Genomic DNA, 15,814 nt, shown 5'->3' on the forward strand with positions numbered 1-15,814 from the left:
CAGTAAACCATGTTGTCAACAGATGTGCTGTTATCTAGGCTTTGTTGTTCCATTTACAGAGCACAGGCAGAGTAGATTTAGCATAATTTGTAAGGGCCCTAGAATTTTCAGAATGGTAAATGAGCACTGGCTTCAACTCCAAGTCACCAGCTGCATTAGGCCCTAACAAGAGAAAGGCTGTCCCCTGAAGCTTTGAAGTGAAGCCAGGCATTGACTTCTCCTCTCAAGCTATGGAAGTCCTAAATGGCATCTTCTTCCAATAGAAGGCTGATGTGTCCACATTGAAAATCTGTTGTTTAGTGTAGCCACCTTCAAAATCTTAGCGAGATCTTGTGGATAACATGCTGCAGCTTCTACATCAGCACTTGCTGCCTCGCTTTGCACTTTGATGTTATGGAGATGACTTCTTTCCTTAAATCTCATGAACCAACCTCTGCTAGCTTCAAACTTTTCTTCTGCAGCTTCCTCAGCTCTCTCAGCCTTCACAGAATTGAAGGGAGTTAGGACCTTGCTCTGGACTAGACTTTGGCTGAAGGGAATGTTGTGGCTGGTTTGATCTTCTATCCAGACCACTACAACTTTCTCAGCAATAGGGCTGTTTCACCTTCTTATCATTTGTATGTTCCCTGGAGTAGCACTCCTAATTCCCTTCAAGAACTCTTTGCATTCACAACTCAGCTGCTCGGAGCAAGAAGCCTAGCTTTTGGCCTTTAAGGTGAGAGATATCAACTCTTCCTTTCACTTGAACACTTAGAGGCCATTGTAAACTTATTAATTAGCCTAATTTCAATATTGTTGTGTCTCAGGGAATAGGGAGGCCCAAGGAAAGGGAGAAATAGTGGGGGAGGCCGGTCAGTGGAACAGTCAACACACACATTTATTAAGTCTGCCATCTTATATGGACGTGGTTCATGGAGCCCCAAAACAATTACAATAGTAACATCAAAGATCACTGACCACAGATCACCATAACAAATATAACAGTCACGAAAAAGTTTGAAGTATTGTAAGAATTACTGAAATGTGACACAGAGACACAAAGTGAGCAAACACTGTTGGAAAAATGATGCCAACAGACTTGCTTTATGCAGGCTTGCCCCAAACCTTCACTTTGTAAAACAAACAAACAAACAAAAACAAAAAATAAGACGCAACATCTGCAAAGCACAATAAAGTGAAGTGCAATAAAACAAAGTGTGCCTCTACTCATCACTGTATGGGGAAAAGGCACCCACGTGGCCCACTGCGCAGAACACCCCTCAAGGTTAGACAGACACATCAGGTCGTCATGGCGAAAAAGTCTTTCACTATTAAAATCTTCAAACTGACTCTCCTTGTTCTAATGCCAGATCTAGTAGCCAATGACCGATCATAATTGGACTCCCATGCAGGCTTTTCAAACAGGAGAGAAGGAATGTACTAATGAGGTAAGCCAAGCATTGGGCTCTCCTGGCATCATAAACGGAGAAATTGACACCGCATCAGTCTCCAAGGGACATGGCTACTCTCACGTGCCATAAACTCAAACCTCAAACTGCACAGCTGAGGACCCGATGTGGAACACAGTGAACAACCTCAAGGTACCATCCTACCATGAACACGTGTCCAGGTGACCAGGTCACACCACTAGGCAAACTATAGAAGCTTTCAACTTATTCTCTCATTTTAAAAAACTAATAAACTAGTTAAAAGTAGCATCTCAGGGCTTCCCTGGTGGCGCAGTGGTTAAGAATCTGCCTGCCAATGCAGGGGACACAGGTTCGAGCCCTGGTGTGGGAAGATCCCACATGCCACGGAGCAACTAAGCCCGTGAGCCACAACTACTGAGCCTGCGCATCTGGAGCCTGTGCTCCGCAACAGGAGAGGCCGTGACAGTGAGAGGCCCGCGCACTGTGATGAAGAGTGGGCCCCGCTCGCCGCAACTGGAGAAAGCCCTCGCACAGAAACGAAGACCCAACACAGCCAAAAAATAAATAAATAAATTTATTTTTTTTAAAAAGTAGCAACTCATATAAAAAATTCATTTGAGTCCATGTTTACAATTACGACAAAGAAAGGAAACCAAAAGTAATATATTTGTTGAAGTCATTGTTAATTTTATTTACCTTTCTAGAGCTTTGTGAATAGTAGGATCCAGAGTCACCCTAAAAACAAAGAAATCAACATTTAGCAGATGTGAAAGAATTTCATATATTTACCATGACAGTGTTTACAAATGCTTGTTATTAATGGACGTAAAAACATAGGAAGTAGGGGGAGGGTAAGCTGGGACGAAGTGAGAGAGTGGCATGGACATATACACACTACCAAATGTAACATAGATAGCTAGTGGGAAGCAGCTGCATTGCACGGGGAGGTCAGCTCGGTGCTTTGTGACCACCTAAAGGGGTGGGGGAGGGAGGGAGGGAGGGAGACGCAAGAGGGAGGAGATATGGGGGTGTATGTGTATGTGTATGTATATGGGGAGATATGTGTATGTATAGCTGATTCACTTTTTATACAGCACATACTAACACAGCAATTATACTCCAATAAAGATCTTAAAAAAAAACATAGGAAATGCCTTAAAAGGGGACACAAAGAAAAACAGAGGAAATATGTTAGATTACAGGGAAAGAAGTCTGCAGGAAATGCTTAGATTACTACGCAATAAAGAAAAGCTCGGAAGGGTGCACGATCAATCAATGGCATCAATAATCTGAATAGAATTTTTAAAGACGGAGTTGTGCCAAATGCACAAAAAGTATGACCCTGAACTTGAAATGAATATGCCCACGAGATACAGCTTCGATCGTTATAGTAAAGATAAAGCAAACAAATTTTCCTCTGTGTGAAAATGCTGGCACGGTGAAACATTTTTCCATACCATTTCCCTCCACAGCTATTATGAGAAATCCATTTTCTTTCTCAAACTTCATTACCGCAAATATTGTTTACCAAGAGCCAGAAATAACAAGGCATGTAAAAGCCAAAAGCCTGATTATGCAAGAGATGACATGGCTCCTAAAATATTATTACAGCCTCGAAAGAGAAAACTAAGGACCCACTTTGAGAACAGGTACTCCAAGATGAAGGTTATGGCTGACTTTCTGCTTTTAAAAAATGCTAACTTTATTCCATCAGGGAAAAAGAAATACTTTTAGCTCGTTTCCTATTAGGATATAGCAATACGTGCAAGATGCAAATTATTCCAAGAGGAATCAAAGCTTATGTATGTAGAATATGAAGAAAGGAACATTCTGCATTGGACATTCAGTTCTAGCGACACTTGCATTAGTTAACTCAGTTCTACCAAAACCAATACAAATTGATGCCACAAAGATTATTTAATCTGTCAGTTTTTAAAAATCCACTATCAAATCATAAATAACTAAATCTGAAATTTGAAGTTTCTATCTAAGGTTCCATTAAAGGAAAATAAAATTAACATTTCTAAAACATTACTTTATTCTTAGCCAAATTTTTAAATTTAATCTTTACATCTTCTAAAACAATAACGTTAATAACTTGTGTGTGTGTGTGTGTGTGTGTGCGCGCGCGCGTTGGGTCTTCGTTGCTGCACGCGGGCTTTCTCTAGTTGCTGCGAGCGGCGGCTACTCTTTGGTGTGGTGCGCAGGCTTCTCATTGTGGTGGCTTCTCCTGTTGTGGAACACGGGCCCTAGGCATGCGGGCTTCAGTAGTTGCAGCACGCGGGCTCAGTAGTTACGGCATGCAGGCCCTAGAGCACTCAGGCTTCAGTAGTTGCAGCGTGTGGGCTCAGTAGTTGCAGCGCAGAGGCTCTAGGGAACACGGGCTTCAGTAGTTGTCACGTGCGGGCTCAGTAGCTGTGCCTCGCGGGCTCCAGAGCGCAGGCTCAGTGGTTGTGGTGCACGGGCTTAGTTGCTCCGCGGCATGTGGGATCTTCCCAGACCAGGTCTCGAACCCGTGTCCCCTGCATTGGCAGGCGGATTCTTAACCACTGTGCCACCAGGGAAGTCCCAATAACTTTTTATAATTATATATAAAAGCAATATACATTCATTGTAGAAAATATGCAAAATGCAGAGAATAAAAACCCATCGTTGGCTTCCCTGGTGGCGCAGTAGTTGAGAGTCCGCCTGCCGATGCAGGGGACACGGGTTCGTGCCCCGGTCCGGGAGGATTCCACATGCCGCGGAGCGGCTGGGCCTGTGAGCCATGGTCGCTGAGGCTGTGCGAACAGAGCGTGTGCTCCGCAACGGGAGAGGCCACAACAGTGAGAAGGAAATTAACATCTTCCCTTGTTCCCTTTCAATATATAAAGTTATACACACGGTATTTTAAATGAGATTTAGAATTATACTGCATACACAGTGTATCTTGCCTTTTCCGCTTAACATCAAATCATTTATATATATAATAGTCTTTGAAAACACAATCTTAATAGATCATGCATCCAAATCGTCATATTCACAAAATTCATTCAAATATTTTCTGACATTTATTATTTAAATCGTCTTGCTTTTCTTTTTGTCTAGTACATCTAACATTGAAATAATATCCTCGCATAAAAATCTTAACATGATATTGGCTAATTTCCTTAAGTGAAACTCACCAAAATGGAATTTCTGAAGAAAAGGCATAAACTTTTCCCATGGCATTTGTCTATAATTTGCCCACCAAAAGGAAAATGAACAGTGCAGCTCAGTTCCTATTTCTCAAAATGTTCAAATGTACCTAAAAATTTTCATAAAATACTTTTATTTCATAGTGAAAATAACATCTACCTTTAATTTTAATTAGTTTTTCTATTACTGTGGAGTAATTTTTAAAATTTATGAGTTCTCCTGTTATTGCCTTTGACCGTTTTTACTTAGGAAATTTGTAGTTTTCTTATTGATTTGTAAGAGTTCATTATACAATATACAATAAAGATATTCATCATTTGTGTATTCTAATTGTATAATTTAATATATTATATTAATATAAATTTTCATTTGCCTCCCTAGACTGTTCTTTGCATTTAGGTTTGCTTTGTGATGGTTTTGATGCACAGAAGTTGAAACTTTATGTAACCAAGCATATCAGTCATCTCTTTTGTGGTTTCTACCATGGTTTCCATGCTTAGAAAGTTTTTCTCCAGTCCCATTTCAATGAAATAGCTACTTATATTTTCTTTTACTTGCCCTCCAACTCTGCTACTGTCTTCTACCCTTGCCTCTTTTTTTTTCAATCTGTGTAGAATTTCCTGTTGGTACGGTGTGAGGCGAGTACTTATGTGATTTCTAATGACCCCCTCTCTCAGTCTTTTCCCCAACACCACTGGTAAAATCACTCGTTCCTTCATGGTTCATTTGTTTAAGATTCACTTTGACAGCACTTGCTTTGAGGTACAATCTGAGCTCTAATGTCAGTTTTGACAACAGGGTAAGTGTTCTTTAACTTCTCTAAATCTTATTTTTCCTTAAAAATAAAATGGGGATAACAATACCTATCTTACAGTTTTCTTGTAAGGCTTCAGCTAGATAATTTACAGTGTCTAGCACAGCACATGTGCTCAAGAAGTCAATGGCGGGGACTTCCCTGGTGGCGCAGTGGTTAAGAATCCGCCTGCCAATGCAGGGGATATGGGTTTGAGCCCTGGTCCGGGAAGATCCCACATGCCACAGAGCAACTAAGCCCATGCACCACAACTACTGAGCCCACGTGCCACAACTACTGAAGCCTGCATGCCTAGAGCTCGTGCTCCACAACAAGAAAAGCCACCACAATGAGAAGCCCGGGCACCACAACGAAGAGTAGCCCCGCTCACGGCAACTAGAGAGCTCCCACACACAGCAACGAAGACCCAATGCAGCCAAAAATAAATAAGTAAATTTTTAAAAAAAGAAGTCAATGGCTGGACCCCAGATTCAGGACTATTTCTCTCCCTCTGATCCATCTGTCAATTCTTGTGCTCACAGTGTAAAGTTGACAGAACACATAATATTTGGTAGGAGAAATGTCTCCAACTCTTTTTCTAAATTTTCTTGGCTATCCTGCCCTGTTTTTTCTTTACATAGGTCCCACCCACTTTTCATTTTGGTTATTCTTAGGATGCTCTTTTCTTCCCACATTTCATTCCCATTCTCTCTCTCTCTCTCTCTGTCATGCCTTGATACAAAGAACAAAACTTCCCAAACAATGTTTAAAAGTCACGGTGAACACCAATATCTGTATCTTTTAACTGATTAAAATATTAAAGTTCTAGGGTTTCATATGATGAGCTGGATGTTGGCTATGGATTTAAAACAGGTAATCTTTATGATACTGAAGAAGCATCCTTCTATGCTTAGTTTTTTTAGATTGAATATTTTTGTCTCCACCCCACAGAGGAAAATGAATTTTAAAGAGGTAACAGGAGTTGCCCAACGTCATAGTGGGGCCTGAATGTACACCCAAGTTGTGTGATTTCAATGCCTTTTCATTTTCCGTTGCAACCATCCTATCACTCTGTAATACAGTCTATCTCCAACTCAGCAATATCTTTTGTCCCAAACTTAGCTGGATAAATCCATTTAGACCTTATAAAACATCGCATGAAACTAATGTAATATATGATGGCTAACTTCTCAGCTGATCTGAAGAAATGTAGATCATCCATTATTATTTGTAGAAATATTTCAAGATTTATCGATTTTGCATGGGAAAGAGAATTTAGTAGGAGATGCAGAGACATGGCTGAGAAGCCTCCCTAGTCATCACCTAGACAGAAAGAAAAAAGAACTTCTATAACTTTGGTCCACGGAGGGCATAAACGCTGGAGGTAGAAAAGGGTAGGACTTCAAAGCAAAATAGAAACTCTTGAAAAAACAGGGTTGGGAGTTAGCAGAGGAGATGGAAACGGTGATAAAAAGTAGAGTAGAAGGAACAAGCCAGAGTAGAGTAGCCTCTCCTCCTTCTTTGTAGACCCATTATGGTTGAGGGTACCTGCTGGAGCAAAAGCCAAATATCAATAAGATTTAGCCCATGGGCTTCCCTGGTGGGAAGGGGATATGGGCTATTACTCCCAAACTCCTTATTGCTCCCTCCCACGTGGTACAGTAGTGAGCATAGCTGCCTTCCACACATTATAGATTTGAACCCAGATGGGGTGGCTTCATAGTCCACAGAATGTCAGTACCTTGTAGTTTCCAAAAGATTTTCATTTGCTACCAAGAATTAGGCATGAATTCAAAACTCTTGTATGTTGACCGCTAGAATCAAGTATGACATCTTGAAAACAACCCTGTTAAGAGACCATTATTTGTGTTGTTTCTCTTTTTTCTTCCTTGCAGTGACTTTTTTGTATTTAATAATGCTAATCACCAAAAACCACTTATTGTCTTAAAGTGGAAAATTTTTTAATAAATAGAAAGAGAACATACTCTCTCCAATAAAAATAAATAAAACAACAACGAGTCTTTTGGAGCTAATGGGTATTTAATATATGCCCAGCACAAAACATGTTTAATTCTTTAAATAATATGAGGTAGGAATTATTATTGTCCCCATTTTACAGATGAAGAATCTGACATGTAGATTAAATTGCCTAGTTACACAGCTTATAGGTAGTGAAGGCAACACTCAAACCCAATTTTCAGAGCCCTACTCTTAGCCATTCTGCTAACCTGCCCTGAATCTATTCTACTGAAATAACACTGGTCAAATCAGTGAAAAGCAATTTGGGCAAATATTTCTCCACTGCAACTGCAACTGTGCAAAGTAACACAATGTAATGTGTTCCCTTACATCCACAAACGCACCAGCCGACATGCTCAAGAGGAATGTCTCCTGGAACGAAGCACTCTAAGGACCTTTAGGGGACAGAGTCATTAGAAAAATAAAAAGCAATACTATCGCCTTTACTTATTTAGATAATCAAAATTCTAGATTGTTTAGTCCTGAATTTGACATTTTATTTATCTCTCCTTCAGGAAATAAGCTTGTCATACAGCTCAGAATGCACTGATCTCCAAACATATCATTTCAAATATACTTGAATAAATAAACTGAGATGGTGAACATTCATAATGTTCTTGCATCAGAGAGCAGGGAAACAATTTATCACTGACAAACCACCATGCCAGACCTTCTGGGAGTCATGTGATTTGTTGCAGGTTTGAGAAGCTTAATGTCAACCCACTTGTTGATAGAAGTCATAATTTACTTGTTGAACTCAGACCAATTAATGACTTAGAATGAACTACCAGAAAATTTCAAGTGGCACAATTATTGTTAGCAACTTGCAGCTAGTTAAAAAACATGTCTAATATCATCTCTTCCTCTTTTGTTCTAAGATGATAGCCAAGCAATATAATAAGGCTCTGTAAAGAACAAAGATAAGAACGGCCGCCCTGAACAGGTAGTGGATTTGATCCTTCCTTTCAGCTGATACTGTAGGGGCAACTCCAAGTGTGAATTGTAACACAGGCAAGAGCTATGTTTGATCACCTGGTGAGAATAACAATGCAAGATCAAAGTCAACCACAGCAAAAGGTGGGAAGGCTTCCTCAGTCTAGGAGTAATCTATCACACAGTGGTGAAAAGTACAAGGTCTAGGGAGGCAAGACCTGAAACACAGCCTCAGTTTTCTCATCTATAATGTAATGATGATTAGGCTTCTACCCAAAGGGTCGTGAGGAATTAAATAAGGTAATGGTGGTAGAGTGCTTATTAGCATATAGTAAAAGTGCTCGACTAATATCTGCTGCAGATGTTATCCATTTGGCTCTCCTGTTTCACAGGCATGATAAGGAAATTAATGAGCTGGAGGTTAAGCAAACCAACAGAAAATGTGCCTTAGAGTTTTACAATCTTTTCTAACGGAGAAAACCAGGACAAGGGCTACTTCTGTCTTGTTCACCACTGTATCTCCAACACCTGACAAAGTGCCTGATAAATACATGTTCATGAAATACACGCTGAATCATTACATGAATGAATACATTAAAAGAGTTGTCTCTCTCAGTGTAACACATACGGGAATCCTGGCAGGGGGAAGAGATAGGGTTTAACACAGGAGAGAGAAAAAGACCTAGAACTGGAGTTGGATGAATTCTATAAGATTATTTTTCACACTGGGACCAACAAGACCCACTCAGATCCTTTAGGTGAGATTCCCCAAATCACTGATCTCTCTATGGTGCCAAGTGCTGCAGACCGACCAAGGAACACAACGCTTGCTCCTCGTGTGCATCTGCTCACTTCAAAGTAAAGCTAAATCCTCAAAAGAAACTCCCTGGGCTTCCCTGGTGGCGCAGTGGTTGAGAGTCCGCCTGCCGATGCAGCGGACACGGGTTCGTGCCCCGGTCCGGGAAGATCCCACATGCCGCGGAGTGGCTGGGCCCGTAAGCCATGGCCGCTGAGCCTGCGCGTCCGGAGCCTGTGCTCCGCAACGGCAGAGGCCACAACAGTGAGAGGCCCGCGTACCGCAAAAAAAAAAAAAAAAAAAAAAAGAAACTCCCTAACTACCCCTGCCCACTACCAACCCTAAGAGGGTCTATTATGTATAATGTTCATTTGGCACTGAAGTACAATAGAGAAGCCACCATTTTAAGGAGTCTGTTCTTGTGACACTGACTGCTGGATCTTCTCCAAAAGATAGGAATTAAATTCTGCACTTATTCTGTCCCTTCCAGGTTCCAGGCATTATCTTGGCCTCTACGGGGAATATAAACAGGAATAAGGCACAATCCTTATGCTGAAGGAGCATGCTGTCTAATAAAGAGAATAAGACAGGCTCAAAAATAACTTCAGCGAAAGGCAAGTGTCATGGAGAGCTACAAGGAAAGGGAGCCATAGAGGAATCAAATAAATCTATTTTAAGCAAGTAAGACTTTATGATAGTGGGTGTATAGACGAGCCCGCAAGGACTTTGAGTGGGCAAGTGCATTAGCGTTTGAGAAGACATCAAGAGTAAAGAACAGAAACACATAGGACAATTAAGTACTTTGGGACCACTTTGATATTTTACTGGTTTATGGGCCCGAGAAAAGAGAATATTTATAATCAAAAACACCTGTAAAAACTGGAGCAGAGGGACAAAATTACAACAAGACCTCACAGGTTGTTGAGCAGGACAGTGGCATAACTAAGACTACTCATTAGAAAGACTGATATGGCAAGAGCTTGTGAGATGGGATGGAGAGGGAAAGAGAGAAAGTAAGTCTGTAGTAAAGGATTAACTTTGTCAGAAGAGAGGTCTAGCATTTGCTCTTGCACCTGGGCAGTGGCCTCTAGCCCTTGGAATACCTGTCTGATAACAGTGTCATTGTTTACCTTGGTGTCTGCAGCCACAGCATATATGCTATACTCAGAATGTGATTTATGGTGGGTGCCTGTGACCCTGTGCTATCAGCTTGATCTCAGGAGGGACTGGAGAGTAAGTTAATAATGTCTGTGTAGGGACTTCCCTGGTGGTGCAGTGGTTAAGAATCCGCCTGCCAATGCAGGGGACACGGGTTTGATTCCTGGTCCGGGAAGATCCCACATGCAGTGGAGCAATTAAGCCCGTGCGCCACAACTACTGAGCCTGGGTTCTAAAGCCCACAAGCCACAACTACTGAAGTCCAAGCGCCCTAGAGCCCGCACACCACAACTACTAAGCCCACGTGCTGCAAGTACTGAAGCCCACGCACCGCAACAAGAGGAGCCACGGCAATGAGAAGCCCGCACACTGCAACAAAGAGTAGCCCTCGCTTGCTTCAACTAGAGAAAGCCTGTGCTCAACAACGAAGACCCAACGCATCTAAAAAATTAAAAATAAAAGATAATGTCTGTGTGACCAACCAAGTCTACGTGACCGAGCCTCAGTGAAAACTCTGGACACGGAGGCTTGAATGAGTTCTTTGGTTGGCAGTGCTCCATATGTGTTATCACACATTGTTACTGGGAGATGTAAATCCTGCCTGCATGACTCCACTGGGAGAGGACAATGGAAGCTTTTGGAAGTCTTCTAGACCTCGATCTAAGTGCCCCTTTCCCTCGCTGATTGGAAGCTGCATCCTTTCACTGTAATAAACCACAACTGTGTGTATAACAGCTTTCAGAGTTCTGAGAGTCTTCCTAGTGGATTGTCAGATCTGAGGGTGCGCTTGTAAGCCCAAACTTGCAGTTGGTGTCAGCAGTGAGGGTGATCTTGGAGACTTCCAAACTTTAAAATAACCGATAGGGAAAGCCTCCATCACAGCGCAGGGGAAAGTTACGAGAGCCTAAAAAACAGTGGTGGATTGAAGAGGCACTGATGCTACCAACAAAAAACAAACACAAATGGATACAGACCAGAGTAGCTATTAAAAATTAAATCGAGTTCACCTGGGAGAAAGTAACCAATTAAATTATTAATAAGTAAAAATTGAGGAATCAGGAGGAAGAGCTAGTTTGCAGAGGAAAGCAAGGTGAAGCAGGGGAAACAAGAAGTTTGGGCACCTTCGGTTCCTTCCTTCACTGTGTACACGTGCTGATGCCCCAGTCGAGAGCTGGAGCCTGTTCCTTCACCCCATGGAATTTTTCCTCGCCAACGGAACACAGCATAAGTGATGCTGTGTCCACTGTGGTCGTGGCCTTTAAGAGGACAGGGAGACCCTGCTTCCTGCCTCTTGGTACCTGACCCACCATAAAAAGTGGTCCAGGCCACTCTGCTGAGAGGGGGCCACAAGAGAAGCACAGAGGCACCAGAAGCGTGAGTAGTGAGGCACCCTGAGCATGCAGAGTGGGGGGTCTTTAGATGCCAGACACAGCCCAAGGGACCCCAGGCAAGAACCCCTCAGAGCCATGAGAGATAACAAATAACACAGTGTCGTTTAGGCCACTATGCTTTGGTGGTTTGTTACGAAGTAATAGATAACTGAATTGCAAGGCAGTAAACATAATTCAATGAAATCATTCTCCCTAGCTAATTTCTTTCTTTAGAAAGGATACAATCCTCCAAGATAATGGAGATCAGGAGTAAGAAGTATAACTAATTAAAATCCGTGGACAACCCAAAGAGCTTGAGAACATTTTACTATGTGGCTAGAGATGATCAAAATCACTTTATTTTCCAAAGTACCCAATTTATATATAAGGAGCTGCTAAGGGGAATGAGCTCAGTCAGGTCTCTGATTATACCTGGCTCATCCTCCCCTTTGCTTCCTAGCTCCCCTTTTGCAGTTTATTGATACCTTCAATCTAATCCTGTTTGATAAATTGCTGGAAAGCTTGCTCAGTTCTTTGTTATTTGCAATCACACTAGAAAGTAACACACACACACAGCAGTGTGAATAAATTAACCTATTCCTTAATCTTTATTTTGCTATATTAAAAACTGTTCAAAAGAATCCATGGTTCTTATAAAATAATGGCATTTTGGTTCTAAAAACTAAGAAAAAGTACTGGTTAAAATATGCCTGAGACATGAGAAGGTATTTTTAAAACACTCAATGAAAAATAAACATGCAGTACCATTCAAAGCTTACAATGGCTTTCAAATTTTATATGAGCACATGTTACGGGAAAGCAGGGGTTCTTCACCATATTTTGGACCATAGACCCATTTGGCAGACTGGTAAAGCCTCTGTAGCACTTCTCAAAATAATGCGTATAAAGGCATAAAATAAAATACTATTAAAAGGAAAGCAAACACAGTGAAATACAGCTATCGAAATGTTTTTAAAAACAAATTCAGGATAAAATTATAAAGGTGCTTCATTATTAATGCATTAAATTGTACAATCTAGTAGCCGGTCTAATAACGACTATAATTTTGAAAAAGTTATAAATATAAAAGATATATCAAGATATCCTCAACAAATTTAATATAATCTGAAAATATTCATAACTACTATTGGTGACAAAGTCATGGGTACTATTAACATTACTGTGGTTTCTTACCTATATTCAGCATAAAAGGAGAAGCTAAATTTTGACTTAGAGATTACTGAAATGAAGTAATTTTTCCCCATCCAAATTGAGGGGCCTTGTAAATTCTACTCAGAGTCAGTTGATTAAAATTCCTTGAAGTAAAGCTTTGGCATGTCTATTGTTAATTATACTGAATTCACAGATCTTCCAAATACTGACCCTTGGTGCCTGGGAGATGCTGATGCCCTGACAGAACTGCAAAGGTAAGAGAGCCCACTGGTTTTAAAAAACAGTAGGAATAGGATTAAGAGGTAGAGTTGGGCAGAGTTAAGCGGGACAAAGGATTTGGGATGGCATGTCTATTTGAAGTTTAGAGCAGGGTACTCAAGTGTAAACACTATAGCGTACAGTTAGACTGAGGGCCGACTAAAAACAGACCAGGATGATGACAGGGCAGTTTTTCAAGATATCCACATAGAGGTAAAAGTAGGGCCATGAGACTGGATGAGGGAAACTAAAAATCTGGAAAGGATAGGACAGAGGAGATCAGAGCCTTTATATTCACCAAATATAGGGGGAAAGGCAAAGGACTGATGACAGAAAAGCTTGAAAGCAGTGAAGGAGAAATAGAAAATAGTTCATTCAGTCCAGGGCCACACCAGACAAGAAACCAGGAGTCTGATCAGGGCTGTGGATTAGCTATGATATCTGATTTAAATAAACAAACTTGGGCTTCCCTGGTGGCGCAGTGGTTAAGAGTCCGCCTGCCAATGCAGGGGACGTGGGTTCATGCCCCGGTCCGGGAGGATCCCACATGCCGCGGAGCAGCTGGGCCCGTGAGCCATGGCTGCTGAGCCTGCGCGTCCGGAGCCTGAACAACCTTGATCCATTACAATAAAATCTACCAAATCAAACTGCAACTTCTAGAAAGAATTATATTTATCTTCTGTTTAATTTTTCTGTTAACTATTCCATCAAGGGGAAAAAAAATGGTACACGCAGGAGGGTAGTATATGATGATAACAAATTCTATTTGATTTCATTATCTTCTTCCATTAAAAGAAAGAAAAGGTGCCTGTATTCTGATGCCAAAAACCTCTCTATGATCTTCAGTCATAAAGGTCATAAAGGTCATAAGGTCATAAAGGTCATGACCTTTATGATCATAAAGGTCAAGGTTAATGAATTCTTGTCGAGCTTGAGTAGGCTTGCTAGCAAATGGAACTTTGGTATACAGTGTAAAAGGTTACTAATGTTATATCAATGTCTTGCATGTAATTTTAAATCTAAAAATAATGAAACAAGCTCATTATTTATGGTATTGTTTATCTGACTACTTTGACATCAATTAATCTTTGATTTGGTCTGAAGTTCGCCCTCTGATCAGCTGTCATCAGCTGGGTGACTCTGAGCCCCAACCTTCCTACTTTTTTCCATTTTAATTAACATACACCTAAATAGCACATTCTGTAACAAGTACTTCACAAATGTAAATCCATTTAACCACCATTACAACCTATAACACAGTTACTGTTACTATCTCCATTGTATGAATAAGGAAGCTGAGGCCCAGAGAGGTTAATTAACTTGTCCAATATCACAGAGCTAGTAACTGATCAAGCCAGAAATCATATTCAGGCAGTCTAACTCCAAAGTCTATGCTTTTAACCACGGCGTTCTGTTACCCACTGCTCAAGATATCCTGTGGCAGAGAAAATGAATGCACACAATAATATTTTGAATGCATTCTCAACAATAAACGTTTCATTCACTAAATGCCAAATGTTTAATTTTATTCTTTTCCTAAACTCAATATGCCCATCCTAGATTGATAATATCCATTAAGCTACTAATTCCCTCATCTGTAAAACTGTCAGGACTATGTGTCAGTTATAGATGAACATCATTGTTTGAGAACTCCACAGCTTGGCAATTCAGAGTATTTTATTCTCAATTTTACTTAAAGCTACTCTTTGCAAAAGGGTTCCTTGATACAATGACACCACGATTAGAAGATCAGCTTTTTAAATGTTTTCTATCAAACTCTACCTACTTCCTCCATGCAAGCTATACCTGGTAAAACACTGTTTGGGCTTACATTTTTCTCTCAGCTGCCCCACATTTGTCCAGGAGCAATTCATACATTTACTGATTCTCCGAAATACTGAATTATGACCCATCATTCTGTGCGGAGTCTCTACTCTGCTGCAGAAGCAGCTATCTTCACATGTCCCACAAGACAAAGTTTCCAGGGAAGAATGTTGGAAAGCTCCAATAGTACGTGGATTCAAGAATATAAAAACAAGAAGCCCCAATGTCATATCTTCCCACAACTTCAGAGAGAGGCTTGGCAACTGTCTTGGTCCATCCGGGCTGCTATAGCAGAATACTATAGACTGGGGGACTTATAAACAACAGACACCTCTCTCTCTCACAGTTCTGGAGGCTGGGAAGTCAAACTCATGGCACCGGCAGATTGGGAGTCTAGTGAGGACCCAGTTCCTGGTTCATACATGGCCATCTTTTCACTATGTCCTCACATGATAGAAGAGGCAAGGGAGCTTTCTGGGGTCTCTTTTATAAGGGGCCTAATCACCTCCCAAAGGTACCATGTCCTAACACCATAACATTGGGCATTCGGTTTCAACATATGAATTTGGAGGGGACACAAACATTCAGATCACAGCAACAATTAAGAACCAAAAAGAAAAATCTTTAAGCCAGATTGCAAAACTTGAAGTTCACTCATCTTTTCAAAATCTCTTAATATACATATATCTAATTTGCTGAATTGTGATTACATTTCTTTTTACTTGCCCCTGTGACAAAATAACGGGTGTCACTCTATCAAGGTAAAAATAAGGAAGGTAAATTGAAGACAACTAACATAACATGCCTAACATGTCTAATAGATGAAGAATTTCAAAATGATTGCTAAAGGGTTGGATATGCCAAAACCTTTCCAATAGTATGTTTTAAACACTATGTTTAAATA

The 15,814-nt window shown here is 40.8% G+C and overlaps 1 protein-coding gene across 2 annotated transcripts in view; it reads right to left on the reverse strand.

Annotated features, from left to right (window-relative positions):
• Positions 1–15,814, reverse strand: part of ANK3 (ankyrin 3) — a 681,638-nt gene that overhangs the window by 566,348 nt on the left and 99,476 nt on the right. The window contains exon 2 of one of the 2 annotated variants that reach the window (XM_027091793.1): positions 2,106–2,144. The exons of the other annotated variant lie outside the window; for it this stretch is intronic. Within the exon in view, the coding sequence (XP_026947594.1) occupies positions 2,106–2,144 (39 nt within the window). The remainder of the gene's footprint in view (positions 1–2,105; positions 2,145–15,814) is intronic. 2 annotated transcript variants of the gene reach the window in all.

Source organism: Aethalodelphis obliquidens, unplaced genomic scaffold, assembly GCF_003676395.1.
Source record: "Aethalodelphis obliquidens isolate GAN/ISIS:26980383/991018 unplaced genomic scaffold, ASM367639v1 scaffold73, whole genome shotgun sequence".
Lineage (NCBI taxonomy): Eukaryota > Metazoa > Chordata > Mammalia > Artiodactyla > Delphinidae > Aethalodelphis > Aethalodelphis obliquidens.